General features: G+C 45.8%; 2 protein-coding genes across 2 annotated transcripts; both read left to right on the forward strand.

The window, feature by feature from the left end:
• The first annotated feature begins 116 nt into the window (after positions 1 to 116).
• On the forward strand, positions 117 to 10,623 carry elk1 (ETS transcription factor ELK1). The gene is made up of 9 exons (XM_047040288.1): positions 117 to 886; positions 2,297 to 2,505; positions 2,709 to 3,095; positions 3,336 to 3,485; positions 3,699 to 3,941; positions 4,123 to 4,258; positions 4,684 to 4,907; positions 5,027 to 5,128; positions 5,913 to 10,623. Exons 1-9 carry the CDS (start codon positions 862 to 864, stop codon positions 6,009 to 6,011), a joined length of 1,575 nt encoding a protein of 524 aa, XP_046896244.1. The 5' UTR covers positions 117 to 861; the 3' UTR covers positions 6,012 to 10,623.
• An 11,864-nt stretch (positions 10,624 to 22,487) lies between these two features.
• si:ch211-180f4.1 (uncharacterized protein LOC100144405 homolog) lies at positions 22,488 to 26,932 on the forward strand. Its single transcript, XM_047039308.1, has 4 exons — positions 22,488 to 22,512; positions 22,825 to 23,144; positions 23,206 to 23,331; positions 23,571 to 26,932. Exons 1-4 carry the CDS (start codon positions 22,488 to 22,490, stop codon positions 24,915 to 24,917), a joined length of 1,818 nt encoding a protein of 605 aa, XP_046895264.1. The 3' UTR covers positions 24,918 to 26,932.
• The last annotated feature ends 267 nt before the right edge of the window (positions 26,933 to 27,199 follow it).

Here is a 27,199-nt window from a genome sequence, read left to right on the forward strand (position 1 = left end):
ATTAAAAAAATGTATATCCATGTTTAAGACCATACATACATCACTATATACCATATCAATATTGCTTACAAGCTCACCTTCCTTTGAGGTACATAAAGAAACGTCATGGATCAGATGACGTTCTCACTCTTGCAGCACTAACTAAGCTGGTCAATAGAGAGTGATGGTGGGAGCACACGAAAGTACATTGGTAGAAACAGGAAGCAGCGAGGAAAAGGCGAAAGTGTCAAAGGATTAAGTGGTGCCGTAGAAGAACGCCGAGCCATACCTTGAGTGCTGAAATTCATGGAAACTTTTCACATTTGAAAGATTACTTTTGGAGCTCACCAGTCAACTAAAAAATGTCTGCATTCAGCGCTGTTCCGTCCGTTTTTTTGACGCACGAAGCTCAAAAGTGGAGGACGGTGGGGGTTTCAGTCAACTAGCCTGCTAGTCAGCTAGGTTAGCTAGCTGGCATTGGCGCGGTGTTAACAAGATGATCTCTGGTGTCGATTGTAGTGAAAATTAATACATGTGCCTTTTTGGGTTCCCACCGTAATGTAATGTGGCCAGATTCAGTTCATTTTGGTTCTCAATTGGAAACATTAAATGCACTTTTTTCATGGTGAGCAACACTGCTGTTAAACGCTAGCTGCCACTTAGCACGCTGTCTGCTGTGCTGTCAAGTCAGCTAACGTTGCTGCTGGACTAGTATGGAGGGAGAGATGCATGTTATCATCAGAGTACGGTTACATAACAAATCGGGACTGTATCGTTGTATCCTCTCTGTTAAGCGCGGAGACTGTTGACATCTTCATTCAAAAAGAAGACATTATGGACATTATTTGACTCATCCAGGAACTAGTTTAAATATTTTCGGAGATGGATTCGAACCCCCTAATAAATGGTAAGAGACAGTGTTCCGACATCATCGTTCGAGACATCATCACTGTACAAGTGTCGACTGTCAAATATTTGGTTAAGTTCATCTTGTGCTATTTATATTCTGGTTTGGGCTGCAGTGCATGATCCATCTCAACTAGATGTTGCCTTTGGGGTTGACTGCATTCATTTGCATGATGTTTGAGTGTCGCAACAGGTGGTTTGAAGGTGATTTTTGTCGGAAGGTGCACATAAGACTACTGTTACATCTTTAAAATGTTGGTGGCAGAAACTAAATAAAATAGCACGTTACAAAATGTTGCACTTCTTAATGAACCAGTGAACAATGTTGGTTCCTTGTTGTTGGCCTATCTTTCCCTCTAGAACTTTACTATGTTTTTGCCTGTCACTCCATGCCTACCATGGCCTAACTGTTGTTGCTTTTTGCAAATGAACTGTTCTCTCTCTCTCTCTCTCTCGCCCTATTTAATTATCTATCTTTATGAAATATACTCTATATTCAGTGCTGGTTGGTTAGTCATCGGCAGATGAATGCAGACAGACAGTGCATGCATTAGGAGCCTGCTGTGAATAGCTAAGTTGTACATCACAGCATATCACTCTGTAGAGACTTAGCCTAATTGGCTGTTTGAGCAGTGGTTCTGTTCATTGCCTAGCCCAGAGGTCCAGGAAATAACACCTGTCAGAGGCAGTAGATTTATACCCAACTCTCCCTTCAGGGAGACTGATCTATCTGTTTGTTCAGACAGGGGTGTATTGGACCAATGCAAAAGGGCCAAAAACGCATAGTTGAAAGAGTGCAGTCTAGACCCAGACAGGCTTTATTTTCAGCTTTCTTCCCTGAAAAACAACTCATTTTGAAGAGGTGGTAACAAAGTAGACAGGCAGGCCTTGTAAGTTTGTGTAGTTTGTTTCTCCCCAATAACCACTGTATACGGACCTGTGGAGAATCCACTTAGTCTATATAGGCTGTCCATGTACCATGCTGATTAGTAGGTTGATCGTTACTCTGCTTGCAAAACCAGCTGTACATTATCCATGGGGCTAAAGTAATAAGATCAATAACACACCAATTTACCCTTTAACCTAGTAGTGGATAGCACTCAGATGCTGTCACGCTGTTGTTTGTCTCCCCCCTAGTTACTGTTGATGAAAGGTCTTTACCATGGTGATTGTCTCCAAGGTGTTTGATAGGAGTTACGTAATTTGAGAACAAATGGTAATAAGCCCAATTTGCATGCCTGACATGTCCTTCCTGAACAAAGCAGGCACTTCCTCTCTTTTCCTCCCCCCCCCCCTCCCCCATCTGTCTGTGTGTGTTGCTCTGTTCAGTGAGGTGAACTGTGAGAGTACTATGATGTCCCTCTGACTCTGTCCCCATCTCCCTCCCCTCCACCCCTCCACCCCCCTCCAGCCATGGACCCGTCCATCACACTGTGGCAGTTCCTGCTGCACCTTCTGAAGGACCAGAGCCAACGCCATCTCATCTCCTGGACGTCTGCAGATGGGGAGTTCAAGCTGCTGGATGCAGAGGAGGTGGCTCGCCTCTGGGGGCTCCGCAAGAACAAGACCAACATGAATTACGACAAGCTCAGCCGCGCTCTCCGATACTATTATGACAAGGTAGCTAATGAACATGGACAAACCCCATTGGAGCAAACATTACATTATTTAGTTTTATTCCAATAGTCCTGTGTAATCAATAAGCACTTTAACACTAGTTGGAATGGATGTGGTCTTTTTGAGGTTCTGTATGAACTCAGTCTTCTGCATTTACGTCACACTGTTAGCGACTGGTGGTCAGTTAAACGTGTCCCTCTTCACAGAACATTATCAAGAAGGTGAACGGACAGAAGTTTGTGTACAAGTTTGTCACGTACCCAGACCCCTCGGCAGCAGGGGAGGGGCTACCTGTCGGGGAGGATGGGCAGCAGAGGGAGAATGGCGACATGGCAAACCAATCCCAGCTTCCAGTGGGCGGGGCCTCTACCTGTCAATCAACCGGTCTGCAGGCCCAGCGTTCTTCCCCCGGGGGCGGGCCGCGGAGCTCCAGGAACGACTACATGAAGTCCGGCCTCTACTCGACCTTTACCATCCAATCACTGCAGGGGCCTTGCAAGAACTCCAATCAAAGGCCAATCAAAACTGAGCTGATGCTAGCGCACGACCACACCCCCAAAGCTGCTGTCGCTGACAGCATGATGCTGAGAGAGGTGAGTGGGAGGAGTATGGGTGGGGTGGGGGAACAAGGCAGAGGGGGAAGGGGGTGGAAGGACACAGAACAGAGAGGGGAGGAGGGGCGAGACTAAGGAGTGGAGGTGGTGGAGGACTGACAGGGAAGTGAACTGGAGGAGAAGTGAAGGTGAGGGCTTTATAAGACAGGAGAGGAGGGCAGTGGCCAGGACCCGAGCGTCCCTCCCGTGTGTCAGCGGTGTGCTGTGTGCCTTCCCCAGGTGTGTGTGGTGGCGTCAGAAGCTCAGCCCTCTCTGCCAGGGTGTGGCAGTACTGAGTCCAGTTTGCAGGTGATCGTCACCCAGCCCTCACCGTGTGCCACGCCCGCTCTCAGCCCACAAATCCCCTCAGGCTCCGCCCCCAACAGCACGGTGAGCCTATCACGACTCGCGTTATCACAACTGTTCTCATAATCAGACAACACGAGGCCGTCTGGGAATGAACCCGCAACCTCTTTTTCTAGCTCTTTATTTATTAGCTTTCGCAATGGATCACCATCCTGTTTCATTGGAACCTTGCTGATATATACCAAGCCAACACATCTGTAACAGTTTGGAGCTAAGAGATTTCTCCCTTTCTAAAAGGTCCAGCCCCAGAAGCCCCAGGCTCTGAGTGACCCGCCCCAGATCTACCTGAGCAGCGTGTCCGACCCCCTCACCCGCTTCCTCCCTCAGGGGCAGATTGGGGAGGCGGGGGGGGAATGTGTGGTGGGTAACCCCCCTACCCACTCGGTCTACATGGTGATCAAACCGTCCCTGAAGGAGGAGAGCATGGTGCCACAGGGGCAACTTCTGGAGATGGTCATACAAGAAAAACACAGAGAAGATGTAAGCATGGGCACAGTAAGACAGGGAAGAGGGAAGAGGGAGGGGCGGCGAGAGGTTAAAGTAAGTTGGGGGACGAGGAACAAAAGGAGAGAGGAGAAGAAGGGCACTAGGAGTCCACTTAAACCCCTTCTTTTGATCGAGAATTTTGCGTGATCTGATTTTCTGTCCTCTCCGGTTCCAGGTTCCCAAGCCTGCATGTGGACCAGGGGTACCGGACACACCCTTGCCTATCGATGTGCCCCCTCCCTGTGTGGAGCCGGGGGGGCAGCCGGGGGGTGAGGGTGAAGGCGAGGGCAAGGACCAGGCTACGCTGCCAGGTAACTCCCACTGATCTGTACCCTGACAATCCTGGGGGTCAGGTTTTTAATATTGTTTACATTTACATTTTTGTCATTTAGCAGACGCTTTTATCCAGAGAGACTTACAGTAAGTACAGGGACATTCCCCCAAGGCAAGTAGGGTGAAATGCCTTGCCCAAGGACACAACGTCATTTAGCACGAAACTGGCAACCTTCTGATTGATATCCCAATTTCCCAAACCCTCAGCCATCTGACCCCCAATATCATGAAAAAGCTGTCCATTCATCCAGCCTGGCTCAGTACTGGATTGGTGACAGCTTTCCAATCATGCTAGATAAGACTCTAGCTAACGTAGGGGAGGAAGTATTTCCCTTTACTTATACAGCCTGTAGGTGTCAGATCACCATCATCACCTCTTCTGACTCTCTCCCCTCTCTTCCAGAGAACTCCCAGACCCCGTCCGTGGCCATCTCCTCGCCCACCACCCCGCAGGACAGCCTCCCCCCCAAGGCCAAGAAGCCCAAGGTGCTGGAGCTGCCCTCCTGCCCCACCCTGCTGCCCCCGGGGCTGAGCCTGGACAAGGTCAACGCTGCCGTCAAATCCCTGGTGGCGCCGGGCAGTGCCACCAACACCCTCACGCCCTCCGTCATCACCTCACACTCCCTGGTCAGTGGGCCGGGTCCCTCCGCTCCCTCCTTCCATGATAGCCATCTCTGTTACTTCCAGGCCGTAAGGAGCTGGTGAGTAGCAGCAAGCCTGAGCTGTGTGTCTCTCTGTCTCCTCAGACTCCAGTGTTGCTGACCCCAAGCCCCCTCCCCTCCACCATCCACTTCTGGAGCACGCTCAGTCCCATCGCCCCTCGCAGCCCGGCCAAGCTCTCCTTCCAGGTAGCCTTCTGTCCGTCTGTCCATGCGTCCTAGCCACATACATCACTCGGTGTGTTATTTATCAGTCTGCATCCACGTATTCATTTGGAATAGCCCGCTGCATCTCCAGGTAAGGTGGAGGGCTGGCTGGCTGGATGTATGGCACCATCCCGCCCCCTCCGCCCCTTTAACCTCGGCAGCACCTGCTCCTTCCTGTTCCCTGCTACTGCCCACGCAGGCTGCATCACACCCCGACACACACCATCTGTCTCTTCTCAATGTGCCCTCTGCTGAACACACACATGCGCACACACTCGCATGCGCACACACACACACACACACTGTGTAACTCACACACATTCACACATACTATATTAACTTATTGTAAGTTCATTCATTCTGTTCAGTTGCAATAGTAAGTATGTCAATCCTATGTATATGTTCTTTGCAGAAGGCAGTAAGTGGATTATAGCTCCAGATTGACCTAAGGCAGGTTTGGTTGATGCGTTATGGAGCTGTGCCACTGTGGCCCGAGGAAGAAATAGACCATTAGCGCTCTCTACTGGTCAACAACTATACTACAGTTGAAGCAAACTGACTGTGATGTCACTGCTGGTAGTGCAAGCCAGGGAAATCTAGTAACGGAGTATATCGATGGATGCAGATTCTCATTGTAATTCTGTGCTATAGCTAAGGTTGGACATCAAACCTTTCTTCTTGCCCATGATAATTTGCCTAAGTCTTTGTAGGTCTTGCATTATAAGATCAAATGTGACATTGCTGGCCTTTCTCTTTTCCTCTCCAGTTTCCCACCAACGGCAGCAACCAGATCCACATCCCAGCTCTGAGTGTAGACGGCTTGTCCACCCCTGTGGTCCTATCGCCCGGCCCCCAGAAGCCCTGAGGACTAGCCGGCCCTGCTGTAGCTGCTTCTGGCCTGGTCTGAGGCCTGGTCTGAGGCCTGGTCTGAGGCTCAACTGGATCTGTCCCTTGGCCAGCCTGCTTCTGGTCCCACTATGACTGGGAGAGTCCTGCTGGAGACTTGTCTCCTCTGCTCGTCTTTCCTCTCCTACAAACTGGAAGCCCTCCAGACCCTCCCCCCAGACCCTCCCTCCAGACCCTCCAGACCCTCCCCCCAGACCCTCCCTCCAGACCCTCCCTCCAGACCCTCCAGACCCTCCCCCCAGACCCTCCCCCCAGACCCTCCCTCCAGACCTTCCTTCCTTCAGGGGTTGGGACAGAGGATCAACAACTAAGCCCTGATGAGGCTTAGTCCACTTCACGGTGTGGGAAGGAATGGCATGTGTGGGATGACACCACAGTTTTCCCCTCGTGAGCCTAGGTCATGGGTAGCTTGGAGATGCTTAGGACCACCAGAGAGGGACGTTTTGTTTATTTGTATTTTTTTTAAACATTTTTTTTTTTTTTACAATTTTTGTGTTATTTATTTTTGTCTTGATGGATTTGGTATTTTGGTGCATCTCTCTGTCGTTGAAGATTGCTAATTTTGCCTGAATTTGAACTTGATATGAATATATCTTTGATTCTCCCAATGAAAAAAGCACTTGACTGTATAAATGGGATATGTCATGAGAACACTCTCCAGTCATACTAGACTGTCTGGCCAAGGGTTTTATATGATGCAACTGATTGCTTATTTTCATATATTCAATAAAGCAGCAGCCAGTCACGGCAAAAGAAAAGTTGGACAACTGCACCGGCACTTAAGATGTCACAGTTAGTTGATGTCCTCCCTGCATTGACTGTTCCATCCATAGGAAAGTGCTGTGTTGCTGACACATCAGTCTTTAAAGGCTTCAAGTCTGAACTTTCTATCTTTTATAATCATGGAATAGACCACGTTAAGAGCTATGTTAAAAAGAAAAAAAAAAAAAAATCTCGGCTGGAATTAAACTTTGACCTTGGACAAGTCAAAGTAACTTTTTAACACAGCGGAAACTGTTAAAACATGTTTTAATGTTTCCGTTTATAACTTCGTTTTTTTCACGGAAACTTGGATCAACATTCCATATTTTCATGAAACAAAATGTATCCTGTAATTTGAAAAAATCTCTGCTCATTCCAGGTTTTTCTTCTCTGCCTTTGTTGTCTTCTACTGCAGAATGTTGTCCCTGTTTCAGGTGATTTTTGGCCAAAGACCTGCTGTGGAGATTGAATCACACTAGGATTTCAATGGTGGTTTTGCTTTCATTCACCCAAGGGCTATAACATTTAACAGTTTACCAAGCTACCCAACCCAGTCAGACGTCATGTCCCCAGAGATGGATTCAAATTGATAGTCGTTTGTGGATGGTGTATGTAGTCAGATTACGCTTAGAAGACAAATCTCTGATTGGGTTCAAACGTATGCTAATAACAGCCGTTCTTAGTGTTGATTTGACATGTTAACCACAGCTAGTCTTAACATCACTAGTGGTCTATCAAAGTCCTCATTGAGATCCTGTTATGCTTTTGTAACAGCCTGATAACCTGAAGTCCTGTTTAGTCCAGTTGCTTGCACCTGTTAAATGCTGCTTTTTGTCTATGCTTTGATATTTGTGACAGTACAATATCTGAATAATTGTAATTGATGAGCTGAATCACCTCACACAATCCTCTCTCTCACTTGTCAACTTCAAAATATGAAGATTTTGATTCCCCCCAAAAAAATCTGAATATGGCTGCCTTAAAAAAAAAAAAAAAAACCTTTCCCTACTTTACCTTGCAGTCACAGTTGAACAACAGAGGTCAGAAGGTTTGTGTGTTTTGGGGACATAAGTGTCCCCTAAAACGTGACGCACTAACTTGCTGTCCATGCCTGCATCCAAATGTTGTATATGACTTGTGTATCTGTGAGCATGCTGTCTCACCAGCCATAGCTTCTCACAAACAGGTGCTCACAGATCCAAAGATATCATTGGTGCCGCACGGTTGCCAGGCAACCATACTAATGATGTCATCATCTCCCAATCAGCACTGTTTTTAATGGCAAACCCTCCACTTGAATGTTTGGTTCTGCTGAGGAAAGGTGTGGGCATAAAAGGGATGGGAATTTTTACCTCCTATCCTCTCCCCTTTCTGGTGGCTAAATATACAGACTGTTGGCATGGTAACGCATGCTTAGCACTTTACCTTCATCCCTGCATCTCCATGTCTAACCTTTGAGAGAAGGAACTGCCTTCTGTCTTTTTGATTCCTAGTCTAAATGTTCATTATCCGGCATCAAAGTCTCTTTAGACTTCAACCATTAAAAGTAGGCTTTAGCTGATTAATCCATGTTTTAGGTTGTAGTTACATCTTTTGTACTGGACTACAAATCCCAGCTTTTATAGTGCATTTTGTCCATGTTTTGTTACTGCAGTAATTGTGATGATAAGTATGCCTCTAATCTAGCATGTTTGTTCCACTGAAGTCGTGTGACACGTTTACTCTTGCAACTGTGAGGTACACAATTGTTTACCATTGATCAGTTACCTTTCATAACATAATGAATGTTGACAAACTGCTCAAAAAGCTTTCTTTCTCCTTAATTTTAACCGCTAATTCATACATTTCTTAATTTAGTGGCTGTATCTGCTTGTTCCTGAACTCTGTGGTCCAAGTGTGTCTAAACGGTGATATTCCCCCTCACAGAGGCATGGCCCCGACTACAACATTACATCTGTTCAGCCATTAAGCTGATGCGAGCACTACCGCTGACCCAGTCACATTTTATAGTGAAAAATGAAATGACATTTTGGAAATGCAAGCCTGAACAATATACCTAAGAATACTGTATGTGTGAATATAGAATTCTAACGTCTATACAGATGTATTGCTTTTTATGACATGTTCTTGCCAGGATCACAGAGCTGCGAATCATCCTAAATGTGATAGGATGATCTGACTGTTGCTAACCAGACTCATAGAAGCTCATGAGCCATGTGATGTGCTTTAAGTACATTCTAAATGCTTTCATACTGTTTAAGCTCTTTCAGACATAACTGTATGTAAGCTTCTTTCACATAATGGTTCACATGATCAGCCTCCTCTCTCCTCCTTGCCCACATATACCCATAGGGTTTCCCTGTGGATTAAGCCAAGTTTCTATTGTTGTTATTACTGTAGTTCAGGATGAAGCTAAACCGTGTCTGACAAAACAGGGCTGTGGAGTTTGACTCTTGCCCCCTGGAAAACTGATGGCATTTAACGTCCTCAATTAGGAATGTTAGCTGTAACCTCAGCATAAATGATCTAAACGTCCCAATTCTGAATGAAGCCATCCTTGAGAAATGATCAAGCTCATCTGGTGTATCTAATGATAATGGATTCAGCTCTTTTTGGAATGTATCAAATGCAAATCGGATGTCAATGCTTTAAGCCATTCTGAACCCTGCTGAGACTGTTCACCAAGAAATAGTTTAGAGGTCTATTTTTTTAGACAACCATGCAAAAGAGTGTTATAACATAGATTGCCAAAGCCTTAAAGATTTGGAAATGGAGAAATGTGCATCGCTGGTCTGTCTGATCTGCAAAATCAGTATCATCATCAGAGGCTAGACTTTAATGTTGCCGTCTAACTCCATGCTAATTTCTTTCACCAGCAAAACATTGAATTGTCTTTTCTGCATGGAGTGACACTAAACTCTGTGTTTGAGCGCTACTGTCTGGCAGGCAGACCGATGTCATGCCGCCTGGATCATTCTGCCACAACAGTGCTTGGAGGTGTTCCAAAAATCAAGATTAGACAGCTAAGCTCTGTTTTTGTTTGTATTTTCTGAGTATTAAGGAACGTACACATTGGTGGAAGTGTCTAGTAGACAGTTATACTAAGTTTCTTACCTTCTTATTACCACAAAAGTACAATCGATTTTTGAGAAGTAGGATAAGTGGTTGTTCATTCTTTCTGGAACACATCCATGTAAAGGAGACATGCAAGAAGTTTTTACTCTTTAGTAGTTGGGATGCTAACTATTGTTGCTGTTGTGTGTGTGTGTGTGTTTTCGAACACATTTGTGGCTCTGCACTCTCTGAGCAACATCATTTTACTGTCTCTTATTGAACGTTACTGAAACACTATGACTCTTGAACGTGTACTTTCCTGATTTCTATTGTTGTGCAAGACAGAGCTGTTATTGTTTAGGTTTTCTATTCAAGGATGTTTAGGGGAAAACCTTCAAGTATATATGTTTGTGAAAATTGTCATATTTCTCCAGCTGGAATGAGTACCAATGTCTTTGGGGTATTGTTAACTATTGTCGGTTTCTGTGGCCTATTGTTGCAGTCATATGTGTGTAAGTCCGCCCCTCCCCAGTGGTGTGATTGGTCCCTGGGGGTTTATTTAGAAAAGGGGCGGAACTACTTCTATTTTTCTGAAATGTCAAAATATTATATTTACTGGAAAAAGAGACAAAACTATTTTTTATCTACACGTTTTACTTTGGTTGTGTAAATGTTATTCTAGATATTACGTTCGTTTTTTTTAAACAGACTTAGAACTAATATGAGGAGCTAATAAAATCCTATTTTGTTCTGTGCCTGCTCTCCAGTCATCCCTTGCTGTTTAGCCACATCTACTGCCGGCCCGTTAGCCTTGTGATAAGACGATTACAAATATTCACCCATGAAGGTTTTTAGGGTTCAAGCTCCAGCCAAGGGCTCTGTATTAAGAGTAATTCATTCAGTGACTAGTTTGGCTTTTCACATGATGAATGACAGGAGATGTACAATAGGACTGGGGTCTGGGTTCTGTACTTCTACTCTGAGATCATCAGCTCAACAGTTCCACATCTGTTGCAGACTAGTGATGGTGCAATCTCCCAATCTCCTAATCACTGGAATAGCATCCTTGTATCAGATGCCCTAGTTGTGAGTTATTTCTGATACCAAAAACACTTTACAAAGACTCAGTTGAATAACAATCAACTCTAACCAGTAGCAAACAGATGTTTCTTTACTTAGAAACTCCCCCACCCATCATTCCACTTCCTGTTGTGTTGGCGACGGTACCAGTTGTATCCTGAATCTTCCAAATTCCAACGGATTGTTCCAGAACCATTTTCCTTGGGGAGGTTCCATGGCGGGTGTCATGGCGCCTCTGGGGGGGCGAAGTGCAGCATGGTCCTCCAGGGCAGAGACACGAGCTACTCATTAAAGTGGAAGAGAAGAAGAAGACTCAGCAGGACTTCCAGCTCTGATTAAGCCAAACCCCCGAACGGCATCTAGTATGATAACTTCCTTTGATAAAAGTTGGCTGGGAGTTGAGAGAGAGAGGAATGATGAAAGACGGAATTCGGATCTGTTCTTCACAGCAGAGAAAGACACGTGTGATGAAAATTTGGAGCCATCTAACATGGTCAGTCCACTATAAATGAGATTAGTTTTGGCTATTGTTGAAGAACTAGACGTCTTCCAGAAGGATTATCAAAAATAGAGTCTGAGACGGAATATCTTTCAAAACTCATGATGGCTTGGTGGTTTATTCAGCGAGGTAGATGCAGCATACACGGAAGGTTCAAAAGGCACTCACATTTCCTTGGACATCTCATTATATAGACAAATATGAGGACCAGACCCCCGCCCTGTCTGATACAATGACTCAACCTTCTAGAAGGTTCTTTAAACTGTTCCCATCCACCCCAAAACTGCGAGCGCATCCCCTGGCTCTTAAAGTGTTGATCAACTTTTCTCACTGGAAAGCCCCCTCCACTTAATAACCCCCTTTCACCTGTCCTCGCTTTGTATCTTCAACTCCCAACAATCCCACTTCAACTAATCTCAACCAGAACTTTCCTCTCCTTCATCTTCCTCGGTTCTGGCAGAACCTATTACTTCGGATGCTTTACTTCGGCCCCTTAAGAGTAAGTTCAGCTATTATTTGACCACACCAGTTGTAAGCTATCTGGACCCCCTCCTTTTTACAGGGCCATCCTGTTGATTGAGTCTAACTCCATTGTTATGCAATAACAGCCTATTCCACTCAAAACACCCACTCTTTTCCCATATTAAGATTGCCAAACCATTTCCCCATCAGACCTTTCCCTCTATACTGGTTTGAACCTGTTCAAAGTGTAATTCTACTGCATAGGCCACAGTTTCTCCATCTTAGGCCCCAGACCTGACCCCATGTACACTTCTCTGGTTGCCACCTTCCCAATGATCAATTTCCCACCACACTATGAATGACCGACCATGTTAGATGATTGGTCAAATTTGCATTCCAACAGTCGTTTGTAAAGTTCCAGGGCGCAACATCTCCATCCCTCTTGGGGGATACCTGCTAGCGTCCCCCTCTGATCCTGGTAGAAGTGGTACGATCTTGCTCTCTCAGGCTCCTCATCCACGTGAAATGAAACCCGACGCATTCCGAGGGGAAGCAAACAAAAGATGAGAGGAATCCACCGGATTGGAGGGGCAGGTAGCTGGAAAGTTATTAGACAAAGCAGAGAAACACGCAGCCCTGCCAAACACACACATTCTCCTCTGTCATGTTAAAAGGCGAGGTTGCAGAGAGGTTGTTGAGAAGAGAGAAGCATCAGAACAAGTAGCCTTTCCCAGGTCCTATGATGACTCAGCAGGGGTGCGCTCACCCTGGATCAATATCTACCACATTCAATGACCTATACATCCCATAATAACCATGGCTGCACAACACTGACTCAGCCGAAACATTTAAGGGACATAGCTCTTAATTACCTAAGGGAATAGCCATACATCCCTAAATGTATACCGTACACTTTGGACTGTCCCTGTTGGACTGTGTTTATAGGACTGAGCTAATCTGTGTGTTCGTGTTCTCATCATCTCACTATTCTAGCATGTAAAGCTCTGGCAGCATCACATTCCAAACAAACATTAGCATCTCTCCGCACAAACACACACACACACAACACATCTAAGGGCCTTTAGATGTTTTGGTGTCAGATGCAACGTGACTCTGTCTCTCAGCCGCAGTCTGAGGCCCCCCAGTGCTGTGAAGAGACATGCATCCTCCCTCCTGCCTTCCCCTTCCACATCCCCGTCCCTACCTCCTGTCCCTGCTCCCCCACCCATGATTTAATACTTGCCTAATCCAACTTAATCCCGGATTTCAAGGGATGTGATTGTTTTTCATTCTGATGGGTCCAAACTGAGGGTTAGACAGCCAGGTCTGACATGCCACACTTTAACCACTCAGTGTGTGTGTGTGTGTGTGTTTGGGGAAAGGGGGGGGGGTGTTCTAGAGAGAGGTGTGGCTGACTAAAAGCTCACATCATATACATTAGCATATGAACAGTTCACACACTGTCCAGCACCAAGTATCTCATGTACTGCAGGAGAATCAGGGCCACAGTTTTTTCTGTCTCCCTGCAGTCAGCACTTGTGTGAGTTATCATGAAGTTTCCTATAAACACCTTTTTACAATAAGTGGGAATTTGGGAAAGTGCCCAATATATTTAAACAGTACAATATATTAGACCGTTTTTAAGCAATCTAGCAATATGTCGCAATACATAAATAGACTTATGCTGAATCCAGAATATTATTTTTTCGTTGTAGTTGGGATTTTTGGCTTGTCGCTTAGTGTCTTCTAATCAAACCAGGGCTGAGATTAGGTTTCCCACGCAATGTTTCTCAGGAAGGAGTTTATGGAAACGTTGTAGGTGGCACCTGAGCAACTTTTATGTAAACAGACAACAAAAACAAGATGGCGCTCCTTTACATTACATTACATTATGTCATTTAGCAGACGCTCTTATCCAGAGCGACTTACAGTAAGTACAGGGACATTTCCCCCGAGGCAAGTAGGGTGAAGTGCCTTGCCCAAGGACACAACGTCATTTGGCATGGCGGAGAATCGACCGGCAACCTTCTGATTATTAGCGCGACTCCCTCACCGCTCAGCCATCTGACTCCCCAGGATTTTATGTTAACAGACAACAAAGACAAGTTGGGGTTCCTTTCCTTTGTTATTCAACCAGTTTATAGTATAGAGGGAGTCAGGTGGCTGAGCGGTTAGGGAATCGGGCTAGTAATCAGGAGGTCGCCAGTTCGATTTCCGGCCACACCAAATGATGTTGTGTTCTTGGGCAAGGCACTTCACCCTACTTGCCTCGGGGAATGTCCCTGTACTTACTGTAAGTCTCTCTGGATAAGAGCGTCTGCTAAATGACTAAATGTAAAATGTATCTAGGGGAGGGAGGGGAAACAGCTTATTGATACTTTATTTAGTTATTTTTCGTTAGAGCAATGCCAATGGGAGCTCCTGTTTTAACCAGGGGTCAAAGTTCAAAACAGTTGAAATGGGCTTCTGGGGGATAACAGAGCTGAAAATCTAATATCTCTTTTCATCTGGTCTGATCTAATCCTGTCGGAAACTTCACAATCCAGTTACTGTCATAGTTTTTATGCCCAGTATCACTGTCTGATCCATGCCTAGCTGGATATTAACTTTTGAAAATGTGGACTGGTATATCCACAACTTTAATGAGAGACATTGGCAAAACCCAATCACACACACACACACACATGCAGCAGTATCTTTGTTTGGCAAATTAAAAGCAGGACGTTAATTGAACATGTGTTCACATTAACAAACATGCTGTAAGTATGTGTTGACATACGGCCACCCATAGGGTTGGAAGAGTCTCTGGTCTGCCACTAAGCTAACTGGGAGATCTGCATCAGAAACGAGAGCCTTGGACATCTGCCAAACACACACAAACACACACACACAGACAGGGCCAGACCAGCCAGCACCCTGTCTGGCTTAACAGAGGGCAGAGACGTTAAAATGCCAACAATTAGGTCACTGGGATAGCAGCATGTTTATAAGACCACAAGTACAGAAATTATTATTATTCAGCCTGTGTACATTTACCTTTAACAGGCACATTTACAAGTGTGGGTTATAGTGGCGATACCAATTTTTGTTCTTTAAATTTTAACTCTCTTAACAAATTCAACAACAATAATTCAATTGCGTATATTTGTATATTGATTGTAACAATGTAACATATCATACCAGTAAATGTTCATTATTTTGACACGTGTTCTACTGGAATACGGTGAGCTCACTACACTTAGCTGGCAGGAAGTTTTATTATTCCTCTACTGAAAGGTGATGACTTAATCAAAGTCAGAACGATACACTGGCTTTATATCATTGTCTCATCCCCAGTGCTGCATAAGCGGTAAACATCAAGTCAGGAGGATGAAACTAGAGCATTACATCATTGATGGAGAGAAAGCCCGACAGCATCCACCCTGTCTGCCATTGGAGGAGAGTCGTGGCCCATTAATCCTATTGGCTGAAGACGAGGTACTGGAGGACGTGAGAGACGTATTCCGTGGAGCGGGCAGAGAGCTTCAAATACAGACAGAGAATGGCAGTATCTTACTGATGCTAAGGCTTGTTTTACATAGCTCGGGGTATTGTCTTTGTGAATGCAATATTGGTGAATTATTAGTTTACTGTGAAAGGAGATTTTTTACGCTAAAGGCGAAGCAATGTGGTGATATATTGTTCAAGGTGACGACGAAATTTTGGAGGAACTGGATGTGGTGTTGACGGTTGGCAGTGGAAGCCGCCTGCATTTGCTAAAGGTAGGTGAAGGGCGTCACTCACCTCTAGGCAGTTTTTTTTTAATCGTACCAGGTGGAGCATCTCCATGTGAATTATAAAAACAACATATTGATCGCTTCCTTTATAGATACTCATAAGATTGATGCATCGTTGTATAGGCTACCATGAATAAATGTAAATGTAACAGACCTGTGTGAGAGAGAAATCAGATGTATAGTTTTTTTTTTTTTTTTTACAAATGTATCATGTAATTTCTCACATTGACTCCATCCATTACCAGGTTATTGATGCTTTAGCCAACCTGTCTTCAGCCTGAGGAGAAAGCTTGGCCTTCCAATGATAAACTACTGCCTTTCACAGTCTCCTCTAGCATGCCTTTTACTCTTTACTAGATGGAAGTGACGAGCAGGAGCGGTTATTCTTGACTTAAATGTAGATTCATCACATCATTTTCTGTTGGATATCTTGGCATTCCGATAGGATCACTTTTCTTCTCCTTCCTCAAGCCTCATCTGTTTGATCTCTTGGTTAGAACGACAAGGGGATTGCTGTGTGCTTAGCATGCAAGTTCAGAAACGCTTGGGAAATCATGGTCAATTAAATCATCATTATCATCATTATCACTAAACTGCCTCCATGATGGGATAAGGAAGGTGACCCTGAGAAAGACTTATGCCTTTGACATACATACAATTTCATTCCCTTAAAAAAAAAGATTCTGTTCAGTTAAATTGAAATGCAGGCCCATATTTCAGCATGGGTACCAGGACCCTCACGCTAGCTGAACTCTTTGATGTTTCTCAGCTTAGGATCATTATGTACATGAAGATTCCCCTTCAAGGAGATCTGGTCATGGACTCCAACAGAGAACTGTTGAGCTCAGTGATGACTGGTCAGACGTGTTTTTAGTGTTCACCTTGCATGAAGGTTCCTCTAGATGGGTTTTCTCTCGCCTGTGCTGTGGGGATGGTATAAGAAGTGACACCAGCAGCACCTGTAGTGTTGTCCCGTCTTTGACCATTAGGATTTGATGAGTCAGGCTAATTTATGACTGTACAAGCAGGTATGGATAAAGTTCACACACACACTGGCACTGAAACAATGGGATACACTGGAATGAGTCCTCTGGAGTAGAGGCGCGTACTCCAGAGGCTGTGTGGGTTAGATGGAGGAGTTTAGAGATTCAGTCAGCCTGAATCTGAATCTCCTCCCCACCCTGTGGGAGGAGGAGAACCTCTGAGTCTCTGGACACCGTGAGATGAAAGAGCTCGGAGCCCAAGCCTGTCCATGAACCTGCCTCTCCTCTTCCCCTTTTCCTCTCCTCTTCTCTCTTCCCGTCTTTTGCTTTTCTCACCCCGTCCTCCTTTCTACTCTTCGTTTTTCTCACCCTGCTCTCTCCTCTCGTTTTCACTGCTCTCCTCTCCTGAGTGACTTTTAATATTCTCTCCCATCAGAAGATCTCCCTAGTGATGTGCATCTCGGGCCCTCACTGGGCTGTCACATTCACAATCTCACAGCAGCCAGAAGAGAGAGAGAGGAGATGGGGGGGGGGGCATATAAATAGAGAGCGGGAGACATAAGAGGAGCAAGGAGAGAAGAACTTGGATTAACTAAATCGTGGGAGAGAAAGACAGAGCAACACATTGGCTGATAAAGAAGAAGAACTGGCTTCCTTAAACGATGTTACCTGTTGTAGCAGTGTCCTGGAGAACAGAACTAGTTCAAGTTGTGTTAAATGTTCTTATTGAAAAGATCAGCTCAATAATCTTTACTGAATACAGAGATATATGAATAATGGGTGTTCATATAAAAATATATTTAAAAGTTTTAGACATTATACCTCTTATTCCCTGCGGGTCTGGAATCCATTACATTTGATTAATTTTGCATTTACAGGAAGGAGGAGATAAGATATTGTCGCTCTGAATAAGAGCGTCAGCTAAAATGACTAAATGTTGAGTATAGTTAAATTGGTTGGTGCATTGAGAAATGGCTTGGTTTGATGATTCTACTAAGTGCCCCTGTGTGCAGATGGCATATTTGTGTTCAGAGATGGCATTGCTGTGCTCAGTTGGCAACATGATGTTCAGAGATGGCATATTTGTGTTCAGATGGCATCTGCACCCATCTTCAACATTATGTGGGCGGACCAGGTGGTGGGTATAAAAACAGACTGAGAGAGGGAAAGTGTGAGCGTATGTGTCTGTGAGAAATAAAACTGGGTGAGAGAAAGAAATGACAATATGAGTCTGAAAGAGAACTGGGTGAGAAAAAAAGAATGTGTGAGATTGAGATAGCAGTTAGTTAGGAGGAGAACTGGATGAGAGAGAGGGAGAGAGAGAGAGAGTGGGATAGAGATAGCAGTTAGTTAGGAGGAGAACTGGATGAGAGAGAGAGAGAGAGGGATAGAGATAGCAGTTGGTTAGGAGGAGAACTGGATGAGAGAGAGAGAGAGAGAGAGAGAGAGAGAGAGAGAGAGAGAGAGAGAGAGAGAGAGAGAGATAGCAGTTGGTTAGGAGGAGAACTGGATAGAGAGAGAGAGAGAGAGAGTGTGAGATGAGAGAGAGAGGAAGCATGAGAGAGAGCGAGAGAGGGATACAGTGAGTGTTTTCACGCCTACTCTAGTGAGTCCCTGAGTGGGAGACTCATTCTCACCCAGAGCAAATGGCAGCACTTCATTTATTTGTTCTCCCACTAGCGTGCAGTGCTGCGGGGGCCAGGTAGCAGCAATGTTTATGAGCACAGTCAGTCAGTGACGGGTGCTGGAACGATCAGGAATCCTGGAGGTACCACGTCACCAAGGAGGCAACAGACAAGAGTTTGGTAGCTGTACTTACGCACGACATGCCCATGCATGGAATGTAGGACAGGTTGTGTAAAGAGATGTTTATTGGTATGTGTATTGTATGTCTGTCTGTGTGAATGTTTGTGTGTGTAGATGTGTTTATGTGTGTGTGTGTTTGTGTTTGTGTCTGTTAGATCGATGTAGGGGGCTGGACTGGAGGTGTTGACAAACTGTGTAATTCCGGATCCGTCTCTGTCACACCAATTAGCAGCTGCTGTTGTGCTGCTCCCTGGGCAGGATGCGGGGAGGGAAACACAGACCTGCCTGCAGCACACTCAATAATTGATACAGCAACCATGCATATTTCATTGCCTTCGATACAAGTGCAAATTTGTGAGGCTGTAGTCAAAAATTCTGGATTAGATTATTAGACAAAAGAGAACTGTTCTCATAGGGGCAAGATATGTTGTAGAGGGAGAGAGAGAGAGATCCTACAAGGAAAGATTGATTATAGTTGGAGAGAGAGCAATGTAATTTGTGTAATGTTCCTTTAAGGACTGGGTTTATTGACTTAAGTCACCTAGACTCTGACCTAGTACCATTTTAGAAGGTGATATATTTCAACCCTAGCTGGCTGTTACACCTACTTCTCCTCCCAGGGAAGCCCAGCAAGTCAGCCTCAGATGGAAACCGAGGGCAACAAGCTGGTGCTAGGGCACCAGCCAGTCAGAGTGCAGTGCAGGGGTTGCTCATCTACTTCTTCCTGTCAAGTTGCCATGGCATCAGGCAAGGTGGCCCTATTTCCTGCCTTCCCAGAGGGCCTGGGGGTGGGGTGGAGTGAGTGTGTACCCATATTCCCTGGTCCTCTAATGTGATCAGACAGGCGTGTTGGGGACTGTCACACATCCTGGACCGACGCAGACAGGGGCCCAGGACGATCACAGAGAGCAAGCTGCTCATCCGAGCGCTGCTCATCCAAGCACTGCTCACTCAGTATCATGTCCCAGTCCTGCTGCTCATCATATATTTCACTCTCTCATTTTCTTTCTTTCTCTGCTCCCTCTCTTGTTATTTCTCTCTCTCTCTTTTACCATCTTTCTCTTCCTTCCATCCATTTGTTCTTTTCGGTACAGCCCCACCCCACGCCTATTCCACCCCTTAGACCCTGTACAGCCTAACCCAATCCAGTTCTCAGACCCGGCCCCAGCCCCAGCCCCTAGACCTGGAACAGCTCAGTCAGCTCTAGCCTGATGCAACCCTCTTGGGAGTCAATTTGTGAGCAGAGCTTGAAAGGAGCAGGGTAATTATGCCCTCCTAGTTTTCACGTCCATGTCTTTACTCTGAGTCTGCTCTGAGTCAGCTGCACAGCAATGTGGGTTCCATGTACGGGATTTGTTCTGAGGATTTCAAACGAGGCTGTATCACTGGTGCGTGTGTTTCCAGAGGCTGAGCAGGGAGAGGAGAGAACGCATCTGGGGATATCCACGCAAGACAGCTGGCTTGGGTTTTGTGAGGAAGCTGATTTGATTTGTCATTGGACCTTTTTATATACAGTGCCCTCCAAAAGTATTGGAACAGTGAGGCCAATTCCTTTATTTTTGCTGTAGACTGAAAACATTTGGGCTTGACATCAAACGATGAATGTGAAACCAGAGATCAACGTTTCAGCTTTTATTTCCAGGTATTTACATCAGGATCTGATGCACAAATTAGAAAATATCACCTTTTTGTTCGAACCCACCCATTTGTCACGTGAGCAAAAGTATTGGAACATATGACTGACAGGTGTGTTTTGTTGCCCAGGTGTGTCCTATTACATACATTATTCAATCAATAAATACCACTGAATGTCTACACTCAGGTTCAGATTGGGTAAGATAGGTTTTGTCTATGCAGACTGTATTCAGAGGTGAAAACAACATGAAAACCGGAGCGCTGTCTTTGGGTGAAAAACAAGCAATTGTGAGTCTTAGAGAAGATGGAAAATCAATCAGAGCCATTGCAGAAACATTGGCCATAGCCAGTACAACCATTTGGAATGTCCTGAAGAAGAAGAAAACTACTGGTGTACTAAGTAACAGACGTCGAACAGGTAGACCAAGGAAAACATCAGCAGTTGATGACAGAAACATTGTGAGAGCTGTAAAGAAAGACCCTAAAACAACTGTTAGTGAGATCAGCAACAACCTCCAGATGGCAGGAGTGAAGGTATCACTATCTACTGTTCGCAGAAGACTTCATGAACAAAAGTACAAGGGCTACACCAGAAGATGCAAACCACTCATTAGCAAGAAGAATAGGAAGGCCAGGCTGGAATTTGCCAAAAAGTACAGAGATGAACCTCAAAAATTCTGGGACAAAGTTTTATGGACTGATGAGACAAAGATTAACTTTTACCAAAGTGATGGAAAGGCTAAAGTTTGGAGAAAGAAAGGCCAAGTCAATCTCCAGACTTAAACCCTATAGAGCATGCATTTTACCTGCTTAAGAGGAGACTGAAGGGAGGAACCCCACAAAACAAACAACAACTGAAAGAGGCTGCAGTGAAAGCCTGGGAAAGCATCAAAAAGGAAGAATGCAAAAGTTTGGTGACGTCAATGGGTCACAGACTTGCTGCAGTTATTGAAAGCAAAGGATTTGCAACTAAATATTAAGTCTTATTCACTTAAATATGTTTTAAGTATATCTGTTCCAATACTTTTGCTCACATGACAAATGGGTGGATTCAAACAAAATGTGATATTTTCTTAGTTGTGCATCAGATCCTGATGTAAATACCTGGAAATAAAAGCTGAAACGTTGATCTCTGGTCTCACGTTCATTATTTGATGTCAAGCCCAAATGTTTTCAGTCTACAGCAAAAATAAAGGAATTCGCCTCACTGTTCCAATACTTTTGGAGGGCACTGTATACACACACGCGAGTAAATAATTGAATGAGGCTGTGCCAGTGCTGTCTGGATGTGGTGACGGCAACTGTGACAGCAGGAGGTCTGGGTCTTTGGGCACAAAAAGAGCTGGATCTACTCAAAACAAGAAAAGGGGGGAGGGGGGGGGGGTAGTTACAACCTTTAGATGGATACAGTAATGATGTTTATACTACAGAAACTTGTCTCCACCTTGGAGGGGAAAGGGGAGAGTAGATAATGGAAGAAGGGGACAGAGAAGGGGGAGTAGATCAGGAGAAGAGCGGGAGTTTCATGACATTGCATCACTGAGGCAGCAGCGAGACATCTTAAGGCTCCGATTGGCTCATGGCCAAAATTCTAAGCCTCTTTCAGGGATGATGTCAATGGTAAACACAGCCACCATGCCAGGATGTGGGTAGGTAGAGACTATGTGGCTGATTGTTACCATAGCGCCAGCGAGGCAAGCTGCCAGCCAGCCAGCCAGCTCAACACTGCCTGACTGACACCTAAATGGCTCCACACTGAAAAGCTGTTTTTTCTGCCTAGTCAGGCTGATTTACAACGCCCTGTGTTTTGTTTTCTTTACAGTGTTTTCTTTCTTATAGTTACGAGTCCCTGGGGCATTGTCTTGGAATGAGTGCTGTGTTTTACATGCAATAAGCATAAAGACAGTTTAATTCACCTCTTTCTGTTTGTGTAGTGAGATAACCTTTCTGTTAGCTCTTGTAGACTGTTGTAAACGTCTAATTTAACATGATTTTGTTTCTGTAAAAAATAAAATATTTGTCATCACACACTAATCTTTCTTTGTTGTGTTTGTCTGTTTTACAGGACTAGATGACCCCACCTCCATCCTCCTCTTAGAGGAAGTCATCTGTCCGTTGTCAGGGTTACCTACCTGCATTGCACCATGGGATCTCCCCTGTTGGCGGTGTTTGTGATATTGACCTTCTGTCTGGTGACTGTGTCATTCGGCACCCTCACCAGCCAAAGCTCTACCTCTCTCCCTAGCGTCAACCATAGCCTCAGCTACAACCCTCAGTCCAATGCCACCTCCAGACCCATTTTTACTAGCTCAAGCCCCAGCCCTATTGTTGGCCCCAGCCCTATTGATAGCCTTAGCCATGTCCCCAGCTCCAGCGCCATGCCCAGCTCCAGCCTTAGCCTCAGTCTCAGCCCTAGCCCCAGCCCCAGCCCCAGCCCCAGCCCCAGCCCCAGCCCCAGCCCCAGCCCCAGCCCCAGCCCCAGCCCCAGCCCTAGCCCTAGCCCTAGCCCTAGCCCTAGCCCTAGCTTCAGCACCATTCCCAGCCCCAGTCCAAACCCCAGCCCCAGCCCTGGCTCCAGCCCAAACACTCCCTGCCCAGGCCAGTGTGTGTGTGAGACACGACCCTGGTACACCCCCCAGTCAGTCTACCACCAGGCCAAGACAGTTGACTGCAATGAACTGCACCTCCGTGGAGTTCCCTGGAACATCTCTGCAGACACCCAGGTCCTTCTTCTCCAGAGCAACAACATCTCCTTGGTCAGCGTGGAGCTCCAGGGTTTGGCCAACCTAACAGAGCTGGACCTCTCCCAGAACCACTTCAACCAGATCCAGGACATTGGGCTGGGGAACCTCAGCCAGCTGGTCACCCTGTACCTAGAAGAGAACCAAGTGACGGAGCTGCAGGACTTCAGTCTGAAGGACCTGGCCAATCTAGAGGAGCTCTACATCAACCACAACCAGATATCCTCAATTGGGCCCAAAGCCTTCACAGGCCTCACCAATCTCCTCCGGCTGCACCTCAACTCCAACCGCCTGGTTGCCATAGACAGCCACTGGTTCCAAGCTCTGCCTAACCTGGAGATCCTGATGATTGGAGAGAACCCCATCCTGGGTCTGGAGGATAGGAACTTCCATCCCCTCTCCAGGCTCCACAGCCTGGTCCTGGCAGGAATGGGGCTACAGGAGGTCCCCTCTGAAGCCTTCCAAGGTCTTGAATACCTGGAGAGTCTCTCCTTCTTCGACAACAAGTTGACATCTGTCCCCAGGGAGGCCCTGCGTCTCCTCCCCAACCTCAAATTTCTAGATCTGAACAAGAACCCCATCACCCGTGTCCAGGGAGGAGACTTCCATGACTTCCCTCATCTGGAGGAGCTGAGCCTCAACAACATGGAAGAGCTGGTCGCCGTGGAGCGAGGAGCCTTCTCAAGCCTCCCTGAGATGGCCAAGCTGGAACTCTACAGCAACCCTCGGCTCTCCTACATTGACCGCGGGGCCTTCACGGACATGGGGGGACTGCGGACTTTGCTGGTTCACAACAATGACATCAGCCTGCTTTCTCACGAGGTGCTGTCGTCCTTCCCCAGTCTGGACGAGGTGAGCCTGCACAGCAACCCCCTGAGGTGTGACTGCCTTGCAACCTGGGGGCCAGCTCTGGGGAACCGCTCTACCCTCAAGCTGTTAGAGTCCCAGATGACACTGTGCTCCTCCCCGCCCCACTTGGTAGGCCACAGCCTGCAGGAAGTAGTGAGTGGCATTTGGAATGTGGGTACAGCCTATAACAGCTGTCTTCCCCACATCTCTCCACACACCTTCCCCCCACAGCTCAACGTCACTGCTGGACGACCTCTGGTCCTCAACTGCTGGGCCCAGGCAGATCCGGCCCCCCAGTTCTACTGGGTCACGCCCACTGGGGACAAGGTTACCTCTGAGACAGGAGGGCTGGGGATGGCAGAGGGGCGGGGCAGGAGGAAGCACTACCTGCAGGAACCCGGAGCCCTGGAGGTTCTTCATGTGGAACCGGAGGATGCAGGTCTGTACACGTGTGTGGCGTGGAATGCCGAAGGTGCCGACACACGCAGTGTCTCTGTGTGGGTGGAGAAGGGGGAAGACTGGCAGGATGGCAGGGTGAGTGGCAGTGGTAGGTCCAGGGGCCCCGGTTCAGTCAACACCACCACTGGGTCCCTGGTGGTTCTGGCCAAGATCATCCATGCCCAGTCTGTGGTTCTGGAGTGGAAGCTGTACCCATCCTCTTCCGTTCCCTCCTCCGTGGGGGCTCACGAGGTGCCCCAGCTGCCCCAGCCCCGCTGGGCCAGTGCCACCATGAGCATTCACAACCCCCAGATCAGTTACAGTGCCCAGGTGCCCGTGGACGTCCAGGAGTACAACCTCACACACCTGCTTCCCTCCACTGAGTACCGGGTCTGTTTGACCGTTGCTGCTGCCGCCCCCGCCTACACCTCTGCTCAGCCCCACACCCAGCGCTCCTGTCTCAACATCACCACCAAAGAAGCCAGCTTCGCTGTGGAGATGGTGGCACAGCCTGCAAACGTGGCGCTGGCGGCCGTGATGGGATCCTTGTTTGCCATCTGTATAATGGCTCTCCTGGTCGTGTATATGGGTCGGAGGGTGAAACAGAAGTCCTGCCACCATTCCCTGAAGAAGTACATGCAGCACGCCACCTCCATCCCCCTCAACGAGCTCTACCCACCCCTCATCAACCTCTGGGAGAGTGAAGCGGAGAAAGAGAAGGAGGGCTCAGTGGACCCCCCTGGGTCGCAGATAGACACTTCCAAGACTTACATGTGGTAGTGGAGGACTGGAAGAGAGACTACATACTCTCAAGAAGAAGTTTATGAACTGTTGTGTATTTAATCTAGTTTTTCTGATTCTCAGATTTAAGAGTAAGATGTCATTGTGAAAGATACGTATTTTTAGACTGCAAATCTCTCACTTGTCCTTCCCTTTCGCTCTTTCTCTCAAGCACACTTAGATATATTGTTGAATAATCATCTTATTGTAAAGCAGTTTTCTTATATAAGGAGATGTGCGCAGCAGGCCAACTATTAAGTGGCCAAACACCTCCACAGAAATACATTCTAATACCGCATGTATTCTATATTTTAATTCTTTATATAATTCACTTCACAGGCAATATTTATGACACCACGTTGAATTTTTCCCAGAGCGAGAGCACCTTTTAAACTCTGACTTGCCCACTCATGCTCACAGGTAGAGTCTGGCTGTGGTGGGATCTCTTGCATGTCAACTTGCATGTTCCTCCTGTGTTCTCGGGTCCCTGGTCCTCTCTACCAAGCACACAGATGTGAGGAGATCATTATTTGTTTTCTTCTCCTCCGCTGTTCGAAAATGACAGTATCTGACCTGTTATGATTGTGTATGTTTTAGTATGTGGTTCTTTACACAGCTGTACACAGCCGTGTGAGATCAGTGATCTCTCCGAACAAATTGAGGAGAAAGGGACCACGTATAAACGGTTCTGTTTTCTTGCGTTTTCCTCTCCTCCAATGGATGAGCAGTTCCAGTACTTACATCTTAAACTTTAGCTTTAACAAAACCTGACCCAAGCCGATGAGCCAGCCTGCAATGGCAGTCAGGCTCACGCTATTGTGCTTTCACAGGGAGCACTGCTGTTATTGTTACACATAATAGAGAAACGGCGTCTGAATGTACATGTATGTTTTATTTCACTAGCCATTCATTTCCCTTGATTTCAGCAGAAATAGTTTCTTCATGATATTTACATATAAGCCTATGCAGCTTTGATCAGTTCCCTTCACTGTAAGTTTACCTCTTAATAACCTTTCTAACTAACATTGATCAGGATGCGTTATGCAGACTGGTTTATTTTCACTGCATGGACAGTTAGTTGGTCACCTTGACACAGTGTATCTTCACTCACACAGTGAACATTTTAAATGCTCAATTTTTGTCATCTCCACTTCAACACTTAATTTACTTGGTAAATAGATGTTTTGAGGATATCGGTTAGAGGTTGCACATTAAAGCAGTAATTCATTGCATGTCTTTGCACTCTTGTTTCTTGACTGTTTTAAACCATGTATGTCATACTACATAGCAGTTAACCAGGTGAAGATGGACTATCTGTTTAAAGTGCAGTGCACCTAACCAAATGTACCCTAGCAACCAAAACATCAGTACCAGACTACTCATACTACTTCAGGAAACATGTATTGGGCATTAAAATTTCATGTGGGGGAATCTCTTTTTATGCTTATTGTATTACCTAATGGAGTTATTCATTGGGTTAAACGGTTATTGCTACGTTTATTTATTTAGTCTATATTTCGAAACCAATAATGGAGAGTGAGATTACATCCCACGCTTCTGTTTATGAATATAATGAGGTGTACAATCAAATCCAAGGATTTTCATTTAGACAATTATTAATTTGATTATCTGTGTATGATGATTTTATAGCCTATTGTTCCACAGGTGCTGGTAAATACATATTTTGATCAACAATAAACAAGAAGGCTTTGGTAAAACGAGACTAATAAATCAGGGTGAATTTGGAAATGAGATGTTAACAGGTGTAAGAACTCCCTCCGGCGGTAGAAGACTGAAACAGCGCAGTGTCCTGTTCTGTAATGCCGTAGTATACGATATGCTATTTAATTAGGTAAGAGTTGACAGACGTGGTATGCAGGGTATTTTGTAACATTAAGTTTATTGTTATATTTAAATCAACGTTTAGTATATTACTCAACAGCACTACGTGTGAGTGGTCTATTGTTAAGGGTGACTGTGTCTGCGGAGATTTCAAATTAATAAACTTCAGTATCCCACTGTCTGAACTCTCCCGTCTCCTTTTATTTTTCGATGGACCATAACAGTTGTCAGGCAGGCTATATTTCCAGCAATAGATAGATTTAAGTTAATTACAATGCTACGCAAGACCTAGGCTACACAATTGTATCCTAAAACGTAGCTATTAGAAGACAAATATAGGCCTACGTAGACCAGCCTAAGCACACACACACTATAAATCCTTACATTCTGTCCGTAGAAAAATAAAATCTCCTTAACACTTATATACACATATTTTAGCA

The sequence above is a fragment of the Hypomesus transpacificus genome, chromosome 18 (genome assembly GCF_021917145.1).
Source record: "Hypomesus transpacificus isolate Combined female chromosome 18, fHypTra1, whole genome shotgun sequence".
Classification (NCBI taxonomy): domain Eukaryota; kingdom Metazoa; phylum Chordata; class Actinopteri; order Osmeriformes; family Osmeridae; genus Hypomesus; species Hypomesus transpacificus.